The sequence below is a fragment of the Balaenoptera physalus genome, assembly GCF_965194825.1.
Source record: "Balaenoptera physalus genome assembly, chromosome: 16".
NCBI lineage: Eukaryota > Metazoa > Chordata > Mammalia > Artiodactyla > Balaenopteridae > Balaenoptera > Balaenoptera physalus.
In genome coordinates this window covers 50,096,991-50,109,053 of record NC_138898.1, presented here as the reverse complement: position 1 = coordinate 50,109,053, position 12,063 = coordinate 50,096,991, and the positions used below count along the sequence as shown (strand labels likewise).

The 12,063-nt window shown below is 46.4% G+C and overlaps 1 protein-coding gene across 2 annotated transcripts in view; it reads left to right on the top strand.

Moving 5' to 3' along the window:
* The window catches only part of KAT14 (lysine acetyltransferase 14), a gene marked incomplete at its 5' end in the record, with an annotated part of 39,899 nt that extends 34,942 nt beyond the window's left edge, over positions 1-4,957 (top strand). For both annotated transcript variants that reach the window (XM_082431661.1, XM_082431660.1), the window contains 3 exons: positions 80-255; positions 1,815-2,005; positions 3,982-4,957. In XM_082431661.1, coding sequence (XP_082287787.1) covers positions 80-255; positions 1,815-2,005; positions 3,982-4,155 — 541 coding nt within the window. In that variant the 3' untranslated portion in view covers positions 4,156-4,957. The remainder of the gene's footprint in view (positions 1-79; positions 256-1,814; positions 2,006-3,981) is intronic.
* Between the last annotated feature and the right edge of the window lie 7,106 nt (positions 4,958-12,063).

The following is a 12,063-nucleotide window of genomic DNA, read 5'->3' as shown; positions in this document are numbered from 1 at the left end:
AAGAGTTTTGTGAATCAAATGGCTGGGAATAATGGGTATTTTTCTTGACTTCAGTTTGTTTATTTTCTGGGTTCTGGAGGCGTGATTATGAAACAAAGCCACCCAAACTGCAGCTGCTGTCCCAGATTCGTTCCCACCTGCACAGGAGTGACCCTCACTGGACGCCAGAGCCGGATGCACCTCTTGATTACTGCTATGTCCGGCCAAATCACATTCCGACGATAAACTCCATGTGTCAGGAGTTTTTCTGGCCTGGTATGTTCTCCCCTCCCAAACTAGGCAGATCCATTTTCTGTGTCATTCACTTTAGCAGTTTTTAAAATTAGCGTATGTCGTGTGGCCCCCAAAACCTTATATGATTTCATTCAGTTTGTCTCTGCTAACACAGAAATACTAAAATATAAACATCTCTTTCTTTCCTAAGGTCCAGAAGAAGCCAACAGTTAAATTAATGAACAGTGTTTTTGTTTGTTCCTCTTCCCTGTTTGTCTCTGGTTCCAGAATAAATGATTCACCCTTTTTTGCTTCCACATGTGTCTAGATCCCAGGTAATGTCCATCAGCACCACACAGGCTGGTAGCTTGGGCGTATTTGGACACTTTTGATTTTTCCTTAATAATTCTGTGTGCTTTGTTTATTTAGCTGGTCCTTTTGAGAGTGTTAGCACAGCCAAAAGTTGTTTTTATTTATTTATTTTTATTAATTAATTTATTTATTTCTGGCTGTGTTGGGTCTTCGTTGCCGCGCGCGGGCTGCTCTTTGTTGTGGTGCCCGGGCTTCTCATTGCGGTGGCTTCTCTTGTTGCAGAGCACAGGCTCTAGGTGCGTGGGCTTCAGTAGTTGTGGCTCGGGGGCTGTAGAGTGCAGGCTCAGTAGTTGTGGCACACGGGCTTGGCGGCATGTGGGATCTTCCCAGACCAGGGCTGGAACCCGTGTCCCCTGCATTGGCAGGCAGATTCTTAACCTCTGCGCCACCAAGGAAGTCCCAAAAGTTGTTTTTAAAAAGCCAAATATCCCAACCACAGACTTTGCAAATAAGAATAAATCCAATGTGATTCGTGATTTTATCAGCCTTAACGTATTGTCTCTGAAACCATCGATCAAAGGAACACAATTTCATTGCTAAATATAAACACGTTCTTTGTGGATCTGTTTTACTGCGCTGCTTTGGAAAGTAAAGGAAATAATACGTGTCTTCTAGGAGCTGGATAAGATTTTGTCAGGATGTCACAGTGCACGTGGTGGGGGGTGGGATGGGGCTGAAAGGAGCATTCTGGGAGTGTCTGCTACTTCCTGCCCCTACACTGGGTGCCTTCCAAACGTTAAGCATGGAGTTATGTTATATTTTACTCCTTTATTGTAAAATGTGACATTTGTACCAAAGAGCTTGTCAGTTGTCTGTGTACGGGCGGTCTCGGGATCTTTCCCCAGCCCCCTGGGGTCTGGGTATCTCTCATCTTACCCAAGGCAGACACCGAGGCGGGGCGCTTAGGGATGCGCTAGCTAGCACTCGCGGCCCTGGAGGCCGAGTGCAACGCTAGGTGCGTCCAGTTCTGAGCTTGCGTGCTCTCTCCTACCCACCCTGTCCTGCTTCTCTTCTTTTAACATATGTACGTAGACCAGGCGATGCTAATTTTGATATTTTCTAAAATTCACTTTTTTATTTTTATGATCTGAATGTGCGGTGTCTATGGTAATGTCTCTGTCTCCAGTTTGGGTGTTTTAGCACGCAGATGCAGCTGAAAGCACAGACTGAGTGGCCTGTTGCTCACTAGCCCCCGAGCCCGGGCTGACCCTGCTGGCCTCTCTCCGTAGGTGTTGACCTGTCCGAGTGCCTGCAGTACCCGGACTTCAGCGTCGTCGTCCTCTATAAGAAAGTCATCATTGCCTTTGGCTTCATGGTCCCCGATGTGAAGTACAACGAAGCGTACATTTCATTTCTGTTTGTCCATCCTGAGTGGAGAAGAGCGGGGATCGCGACTTTCATGATTTATCATCTGATTCAGGTATGTTGTCTCTGCTCGCTGTCTGCCCACCTGCCTCTGGGCTTCCGGGAAAGGCTTGGAGGAGGAGGGGGCCAGCGCCAGGCACCGCCAGTGAAGAGGAACCGGTCCATGTCGCTCACAAGGTTATTAACACCCAGAGAGCAGCCTTCACCCCCTAGAAGAGGGTGGCTCCTCACACCCAGGTTTCAAAGAAATCAGTCTGTGAACATGTGTAGTAAATGAAATGAGGAAAGTACCACCAGTGGGAGCCTAGAGCACTTGTACCGTCCGTGTCGTAACTGCTGCTGCTCTTGGAATCACCACTGCGGTGACTCTGAGAAGTGGAACTGAGAGGTGACCTTTAGTTCTCAAGTATTTTTAAACATTTTAGCAAAGCTATCAATCAGTAGTACATGCATTCTGTTAATGCTGCTTGTTTTTAATTTTACTGTTGCTGTGAACCTTCTTAAGTAATTCATCCCTTGATATATCTGTATCACCTTTGAGGAAAATAGACCATATATTTATATACTAACACCAGAAAAACATGCAAGGATTTTTTTTTTCCCCAGAATTTATCTGGAAGCTTATTTAGAAACCATTGGGTATGGAGCATTGTGTGTCACGTGGGCAAGATTCTTTTTAAATAGAAGATGGAGATGATTCAGTGTTTTTTCCTCCAGTTTTTAATGAAACTTGCTCAATAATTCACAGATGTTGGTGAGAATCTTGAGAACCCTCTATCGAGGAATTGTATTCTCCTCTCCTCTCTTGGCAGTTAGTGTGAGGCTGTCTCCATGATCCCTGCCACACCCCGCCTTCACCCACCCCGTGCACAGGGCCGACCTCCCCGTGTCCACCCTCTCCTGGCAGGATGGCCACGGGCTTCTGCCTTCTCCTTCACCAGCAAGGGCCAGTGGATAGGGCAGGGGTGATGTTCTGGTGGCACACTCGGTCCTTACTGAGCCTCCCTGGCTGGGAGGAGGAGTGTCCGTCTTTGTATGTGGGTGCCTGGCCCCCGGCCAGACCATAAACCCCGGCCCAGACACAGTACCACCCAGACGGTCAGCTGTGCTTGGCGACGGCGCTGCTGGGACTGTGCCAACTTGCAGTGTAAAGAGGACTCTTGTCCTTGGTGTGCTTGTAGTTCTTTCTTGTCCTAAAAATGCCTTTGGATGCAGAATGTGAGGGAAGCAGGGAAGAGAAGGAATCTGTCTACTTTTGACCTGGGGTTGTAAAATCTCAGGAACTCATCAAGTCCAGGATCTCAGTGCCTCCTCATTAAAGAGCAAGTTGTGAATTTATGTGGCTTTCGGGGTACTTTCTTCTGTGTAGCTAACTAAAGAATCCAAGAACTCGCCTAGACTTGACAGAGCAAGCATCACTCTTTTCCCCTAGGATTAGGCCCACGCTAAATGCAGAAACCTCAGTTCTGAGAAGTTTGGGAGTGATGAGAGGGTGTCTTTGTGATTCAGAATGTCTGTATAAGGTATTCAGGTTGTATAATTAAACAGAAGTCTTAATATTTCATATCTGGCTACATAATTTAACATATTTTCTGGAAGGTCTAGGCAGGGAATTTTTATGATTCCCTTGCAGAATGACGTCTAGTTTTTAAAAGCAGAATGTCTCGTCTTGTCCTCTGTTTCTTCAAGATTGTTGTGATGTTGGTATTGATATGCTTGATGTATTTAAATGCAATTGAATATAAAACAATTGACAGTGAAAGATCCCTGTTGGCTCTTTGCTCCAAAGAGAAAAAGAACACACCCAGCTTACCGTCCGTTTCCTTGGTCTTGAACGTTTTGGCGCAGTGTTTTGGTGGCGGCTGAGAAGGGTCAGGTTTCCTGCTTTTGCTGGTGCTGCAGTGTCTCAGCTTCAGGCCCCAGTGTCTCTGGTTTCTGTAACTGACTGCCTACACTTAAAAGTTACTTCACCCATTCATTTTCCCTCCGGCTTTTTTGTTTTCACCTTGTGTTTTTCCACTCTTTTGGCAGACCTGCATGGGCAAGGACGTAACCCTTCACGTCTCAGCGAGCAACCCTGCTATGCTGCTCTACCAGAAGTTTGGATTCAAGACTGAAGAATATGTTTTAGATTTTTACGATAAATATTACCCCTTGGAGAGCGCGGAGTGTAAACACGCGTTCTTCCTGCGGCTGCGACGCTGATGTGAGTGCACCCCTTCACAGAGGGGCACACGTGCTCGTAGAGGAGGGCCGTCAGTAGACCCCCAGCAGCAGGTGCTCGCTTCACCGCGGGTTCTGATCTCAGCCGAGCTGAGAGCGGCATGGGCAGTGGCGTCAGTAGTGGGCGCCCCTTCAGCTGAGTCGCTGTCCAGCCCTTTCTGGACAGGCCTTTGCCCACACCTTGGACTCCACGGTCAACTAAGACTGGCAGGTGCGCTGTCCTTTGCCCGACAGCCTGTCGAGCCAGGAAGGTCCAAACTGGTGTTCTTGGGGAGAGAGATTCTGTCCCGTTTAAAGTGTGAGAACTGTGATCGCGGTTAAGGGTTCCTGCGGTGCTTCCTTCAGAGGCACCGTGCTGTCCTGGGGTGGTGAGACGATCACATGGTGGACGCCAGCCCGTCCCAGCCTGGCTGTGCTGTCACTGAAGCCAGGGGGACCCGTCGGGCACTCGCAGACTTTGGTCACGGTGTTCGTGTGTGACGTCGCCTCAGCTCTGCCCCTGTGAGCATCCCCCACCGGGGCCCTGGCCTGGGAGGCGGGATCCCGTTCTCCCCTCCTGTGGCCGGAGTAGCTGAGCGGCCTGGCATTTCAGTTGTGCCCCTGGATGGAGGCAAGTGGCGGTGGGAGGGGAGCCGGCCGTGGACGGTCCCGTCTTGTCTGTGGAACGAGGCTGTTGGTGGGTTTGTGAGTGTTGTAGCTGGACTGTCAGGTGTTTTTGGATTTAGCAGGAACATTTCCAGAAGTATCCGATGTTCTCAAATAAAAATCTTTCCTTGTGACAACCCATGGCCAGAGCTTCAGTCTCATCAGTTTGCTTTCAAACTCTTTTTAATTAAGAGCAGTAGTTCTTATCTTTTCGGGACATGAATCCCTTTGAGAATCCAAAAAAGGCTGAACACCCTCTAGAAAACTCTGCACATTTAAAATTTTGCATTGGTATTCCGTGGACCACAGGCATCTCTGTTCTGGAGGCTGTGCTTAGAGGGAGCTTGAATCCCCTCGTTCCAGGGGAATGTGTGTCGCCCCCGCAGGAAGAGTCTGCAGCTGTCCTGTCGCTTATCTCTGTTAACCTGGCTGGGATCGGGGCTCCCTTTCCCCTCCCCCGCATGAGGCCCCGGGCTGGACACGCGGAGTCACTCAGGTGCCAGGATCAAAGCAGCTATGGTCAGCCTCCGAAAAGGAGTCTTCTGGGCTCCTCCTCACCCTGTCCCCTTCCAGAGGGTCAAAACCAGCATTTCCCAGCCTGGCCCTGCGGGAACCCCCAACAGACTGGGAGGGGCCAGCTGTCACCTGCTGCCTGCTTGGCCTTTAAGGTTTAGGTTCTTAAGATTACAGGTATGTTATATTCTACTATCTGAGTGTGTCTGTTTTATGGCTAAAGTGATCGATTTTTTCACCCCAGAGCTCGAGGAAGAGCTGACACTCGGGGGAGACAGGCGGTTTGAGCCCCAGCCCGTACGCGCCCCGGGTATGTGTGTGTCCACGGACCTGCCCTCTCATACTTTCCTCTGCAGTGAAACTCCAGGGCTTCAAGACAGACCGATTTGCACTCTTGAGTGACACCTTATAACTCGTGTCATTTTGAGAGAGAATTTCCAGGTGAAGGTGAATGGGGGCTGAAAAGCTCATATGTTCACGTTTGGCCAAAATGTCTAGTATTCTAAAGTGAATGTGGCTAAAGGCTACATTAAATCAAAGGTATGTCTAGCAAAAGGCAGTGGGCTCCAAGTGGGATGGAAAGCAAAGGCCTGATCTCAGAGGATATCAGGAAAAACAAGAATTGCTGGCAACTGGGGCCTCTGGGGCGTAAGCCTGAGGCGGGGCCTCATGTCTGCGCCGCTGCCTGCCCTGAGCGCACTCAGCACCCAGCCAGGCGGGCTCAGGGGTAGGCAGCATTGAGCAGACAAGGTACAAGGTGCTAAGAGTAGGAAAAATGTCAGCCCCGTTCCTGAGCTCTGAATTCTCCCAGCGACTCCATGCGGTGGTCGTACCGTTGCCTCAGTTTTAAGGAAGAGAAAGTGGGCTTGATGAGTAAGTCCGTGCCAGGGCGCACAGACAGAAAGCAGAGGACAGGACCCCAGTCCTGGCACCGGCCCCTCCCTGCCTGCGGGGCGTGTGACGTTGGGGAGGAGTTCTCCCCGGGGCCTAAGGCCCCTGGACCCTGACAGGCGGCCTGGATTCAGAGCTGATTCGCTTCCCACTCTGACCTTCCATGTTTTCCTTGCTGGGCTCCCAGGTCAGCGTTCGTGGTCGCGTGCAAAGGCAGGTGTGTGTGAGTGTGAATGTTTTTTTGGGGGAGGGGCCTGAAGCTTCATCAGACGTTCAGAGGGGTGTGTGAGCCAAAAAGCAGTAACAAGCCCTGTTCAGACTGGAGGGAAGACCTTTCTGGAGCCAGCCGAGTGGTTGGAACAAAGGTTCAAAAGGAATGACTCACCAAACAGTATCTTAGAAATGTTTTATTTTAAGTTTGACATAGTTTCAGTCTTGACAGAAAAGTTACAAAAGAGTACAAAGAATTCCCAGGTACCCTTTATCCCAGTTCCCTAAATGTTAACATTTCACACGTTTGCGCCCCCTGTACTCATACGTGTGTGTGCACACGCACACTTTTTTCTGAACCATTTAAAAGTAAGTTGCAGATACTGTGCCCCCTTTACCCTTAATAAAAGCTAGGAATGTTCTTACCTAACTGCTGTACAGTGACAAAATCAAGGAAGTTAACCTTGATCTCTTGCTGTTAATGTACAGACCTAATTCACATTTCACTGATTGTCCTAATACTGCCCTTTATAGCAAAAGAAGATCAAGATTGCGTGTCGCATTCAGTTGTCAGGCTCCTTTTGTCTCCTGTGATCAGGAACCGTCCCCAAGTCTTTGTGAATGTGGACATTTCTGAAGCGTCCTGGCTAGTTGGTTTGCACGGTGTCCCAGGATTTGGGGGGATCTGCTTTTTGCTCCTGTTCAGCTTCTGTAGGCACTCGGGCAGGAATACCATGGACATAAGTCCCGTTTCTGGCAACGTTAACTTTTAGTTAAGGCAGGCAGGGTTCACTTCGCAAGTACGTGTCTTATGGAGAGGTTCACTGAGGATATATCAGTACCCTGCTACTCAGACTTTGCACCCCTGGTCTTAGTGTCCAGACAATGGCGTCTTAGCCTTCTAGGTTCATATCTCCTTGAGGAAGCGGCTTTTAGAGTGGGGTCCGCAGTGGCCTGAGCTTAAGTGAGGGCCTGCCAGTCACCCTTCAGTAAGATGCCGGCAAGAGTTCCTGCCTCCCCAGGGGCACAGCAGGGTGTCCTGGGCAGGTGGGCCGGGCACTCAGTGTTACAGGTGGCACTTCTCAGCACTCACCAGGACTTCTCTGATGACCAAGAGGCCTAAGGATGTCTGTGTTACCTAGTGCTACGTAAGGAACCACCACAAACTCTAGCCACTTAACACCATAGCGGTTTCTTTTCTCTTGGGATTCTGAGGGTTTTCCGGATGGTTCTCTCCATGTGGTGCTGGCAGGGGCACTGGGGCAGCCCCTGTCATCTGGGAGCTCAGCTGGGGTGCTGGCCGGGGGCTTCAGTTCTCTTCCCGCCTCCCCGTGGGACTGCTTACACCACCTCATGGCAAGGTAGCTGGGAAGACAGACCCCACTGCAAGTGCTTCTCAAGCCTCTACTTGCATCGTGCTTACTGCTGACCCATCAGCCGGAGCCAGTGACGTGGCCGAATTCCTAGACCACGCCGGAGGGAGGGCTTCACAAGGACAAATACTGGGATATGTGGTTCCTGAGGGGAGGGGGGTGGCAAGCACCAAAGTATAGTCAACCACAAGGTTCATTATGGAAAAGCCTCTGAAGTTGTGACACCCAGAGGGCAGCTGCCCAGCTTGGAATTGTTCCCCTTTGGGGCAACTGGGTGGGCTGTAGCTGGTGGACGGACACCTCATCCATGCTAGGAAGGCAGTGAGGGCGTTCCTCGTGGCCAGCGTGCAGGAGCTCTAGGTGGCCACGGTTTTTTGTTTTTTGTTTTGTTTGTGGGCCAGTCTGTAGAGAACAGGAAGGACTGGGACAGTTTCAGATAGATTTCAGGTGAGGCCTCTCCCTGAGGCTGGCTGAGGCTCCCCCTCAGGATTGGGGAAGGCTTCCCCTTTTACATCCATCCCATTTTATAGTAAATCATCCCTCTTTCCTTTTAAAGTTTTATGGAGGTATAATTTGCATACTATAAAATTCACCAATTTTAAGTGTACAGTTCAGTGGTTTTTAGTAGATTTATGGAGTTATCACTCAATCCAGTTGTAGAACATGGGGCCAGAGAGGCCCCTGGTGCTCATTTGCAGTCAGTCCCCACTCCTGCCCCAGCCCAGACGACCACCAATCTGTTTTCTGTCCCTATAGATTTGCCTTTTCTAGACGTTATATGTCAAGTGACCCTTTTTGCTTTACTTCACGTTGGCTTGTTACCAGCTACCGGAGAGGCTTCTCTAACCCAGCAGAGCCCATTGCTTTAGATATTTTGGTATAAATCCTACAAGGCCTTTTGTCTTATGCACATACATATGCCCTTGCATATGTCATTTTTTTTCATATACTAGTTTTTAAAATGAACTGTGATCATATTGTATATCTTGTTCTATAAGATAAACGACTTTTGGGGTTGTGTTTTTTTTAGGTGATCACAAATAACATTCCACGTTGTCATATGTTCTAAAAAATCGTATATGATAGAATTATATTTTGTTATAGGCATGTACCATAGTTTAACAAATACTCCTTCTTTCCAATTAATGCAATCATACAACAGGCTAAAGAATAAAAGTCACACGATCATATCTCATGATACATGACAGAATCCAATACCCATTCATGATAAAAATTCTCAGCAAAGTAGGAATAGAGGGGAACTTCCTCAACTTGATAAAGGACTTATGCAAAAAACCTACACCTAAACATCATACTTAATGGTGAGAAACTAGAATACTTAGAAACTAGAAGCCCTCCAGCTAAGATGGAACAAGGCAAGAGTGTCCTCTCTCACCACTCCTTTTAACATCGTACTAGCTAATGGAAGTTCTAGCTAATGCAAGAAAATGAAATAAAAGGTATACAGATAGGGAAGGAAGATATAAAACTGTTTGTATGCAGATGACATGGTTGTCTATGTAGAGAATCTGAAAGAATTGATAAAAAGTTGACCCCAAAATGGAACTAACAGGTGAAATAGCAAGATTATAGGATATGAGGTTATTTATACAAAAATCAGTCACTTTCCTGTATGCCAGCAATGAACTAGTGGAGTTTGAAATTAAAAACAATACCATTTACGTTAGCAGGTATGAATCTAACAAAATATATACAAGATCTATATGAGGGAAACTACAAAACTCTGATGAAAGAAATCAAAGAACTAAGTAAATGTGGCGATGTTCCATATTTATGCACAGGAAGACTCAACATTGTCAAGATGTCATTTCTTCTCAGCTTGATCTATAGATTCAAAGCAATTTCAGTCAAAAATCCCAGCAAGTTATTGTGTGGATATTGACAAACTGATTTTAAAGTTTATAACCAAAAGACCCAGAATAGCCAACACAGTATTGAGGGAAAAGAATGAAATTGGAGGACTGACACTACTCAACTTTGAGACCTACTGTAAAGCTACAGTAATCAAGACACTGGTATTGCTGGAAGAACAGATAGCTAGATAAATGGAACAGAACAGGGAGCCCGGAAATAGACTTCCATAAATATAGCCAACTGATCTTTGGCAAAGAAACAAAGGCTATACAGTGGAGAAAACATAGTCTTTTCAACAAACGGTAATGGAACAGCTCGGTATCCACGTGCAAAAAAAAAAAAAAATCTAGACACAGATCTTATATCCTTCACAAAAATTAACTCAAAATGGATCATATAAAACTGCTAACATAGGAAAAAATCTAAATGACCTAGGGTATGGTGATGACTTTTTAGATACAACATGAAATGGTACCAAGCCAAAACTTGGGTCCAGTCGCCGGCGTGCAGTAAAGCCAAACAACTGACACCAGGTTGTGGTGAAAGAGCAGCATTTATTGCAGGGCGCTGTACACGGAATCCGGGACAGCTAATGCTCAAAGCATACGAACTCCTCGATGGTTCTCAGCAAAGCATTTTGAGAGGTAAGGTGAGGGAAGGGAGTCCCAGGGTAAGTGATCAGCTCTGATTGGCTGATGGTGAGGTCACAGGGTAGTGTCACGGGTTCATATGATCAGTCTTTAGGCTCTAGTAGGTCTGGGGGGCTATATACTCATGGTCATCAAGTAGTTAACCTCTTCTATCTAGTGGGGGTTTTGGCATCTGTAGAACAACTCAGGAAATGTGCATCAGGTACTATTAGGTACTTCAGAGAGGAGCTGAAGCAGAGGATGTGGGGGGAGGGGTCTGTCCCAGGGAAGACCCCTTAGGGTCCTGGTTGGTTCCACAAAGGCACAATCCATGAAAGAAAGATTTTCTAAGCTGGACTTCATTAAAATGAAAACTTCTGCTGTGTGAAAGGATACTGTCAAGAAATTAAGACAAGCCACGAACTGAGAGAAAATCTTTGCAAAGCACACATCTGATAAAGGACTGTTATCCAAAATATACAGGGAAGACTTAATAATAAGAAAATGAACAACCTGATTTTTAAACGGGCAAAACACCTAAACAGACAATTCACCAAAGAAGATATATGGAGAGTAAACAAGCACGTGAAAAAATGCTCCACATCATGTTATCAGGAAAATGCAAATGAAAACAACGAGATGCTACTACACACCTTTTAGAATGGCTCAGATCCACCACTCTGACAACACCAAATGCTGGCGAGGATGTGAAGCAACAGGAACTCTCATTCATTGCTGGTGAGAAGGCGAAATGGTACAGCTGCTTTGGAAGGCAGTTTGGCAGTATCTTACAAAAATAGGCGTACATACTCTTATCACATGATCCAACAATCACACTCCTCATATTTACCCAAATGATGTTAAAATGTATGTCTATACACAAACCTGCACATGAACCTTTTTTCATAATTGCCAAAACTTGGAAGCAGCCAAGATGTCTTTCAGCAGGTCAATGAATAAACTGGTATGTCCAGAAAACAGAATATTTTTCAGCACTAAAGAGAAACAAGTTATCAAGCGTGCAAAAACATGGACGAACCTTAAATGCATATTACTAAGTGAAATAAGCCAGTCTGGAAAGGCCGCTTGCTGTCTGATTCCAATTATACGACATTCTGGGAAAGCTAAAACTGTGGAGACAGGGAAAGGATCAGATTTTGGGGGTTAGGGAGGGAGGATGGGATTATTAACAGGCAGAACACAGGATTTTTAGGGCGGTGAAAATACTCTTGTGTGATAGTATAATGGTATAACGATGGATATACGTCATTATTCATTTGTCCAAACCCATAGTATGTGCAACACCAAGGATAAACTGTAATGTAAACTATGGAGTTTGGATGACAGTGATGTGTCCGTGTAGATTCTCCTGTAACAAAGGTACCACCTTGGTGGGGGATGTGGATAATGGGGGAGGCTGTGTATGGGGGGCAGGGATATTTGTGAAATCTCTGTACTATCTGCTCAATTTTTCTGTGAACCTAAAACTATTCTAAAAAATGAAGTGTTAAAAAAAGCTACTGTGATTAAAATGGGCAAATGATTTGACTAGACAGTTCTCTGAAGAAGGTATACAGATGGCCAGTAAGCATATGAAAAGATGCTCAGTATCATTAGTCATTAGAGAAATTCAAATGATATTCACATCAAATGATGTTCTTTTGTGTTCAAATTCAAATGATATTCAAATGATATTCACAATTCAAATGATATTCAAATGATATTCAAATGATATGAAGACATAAATAATCAGG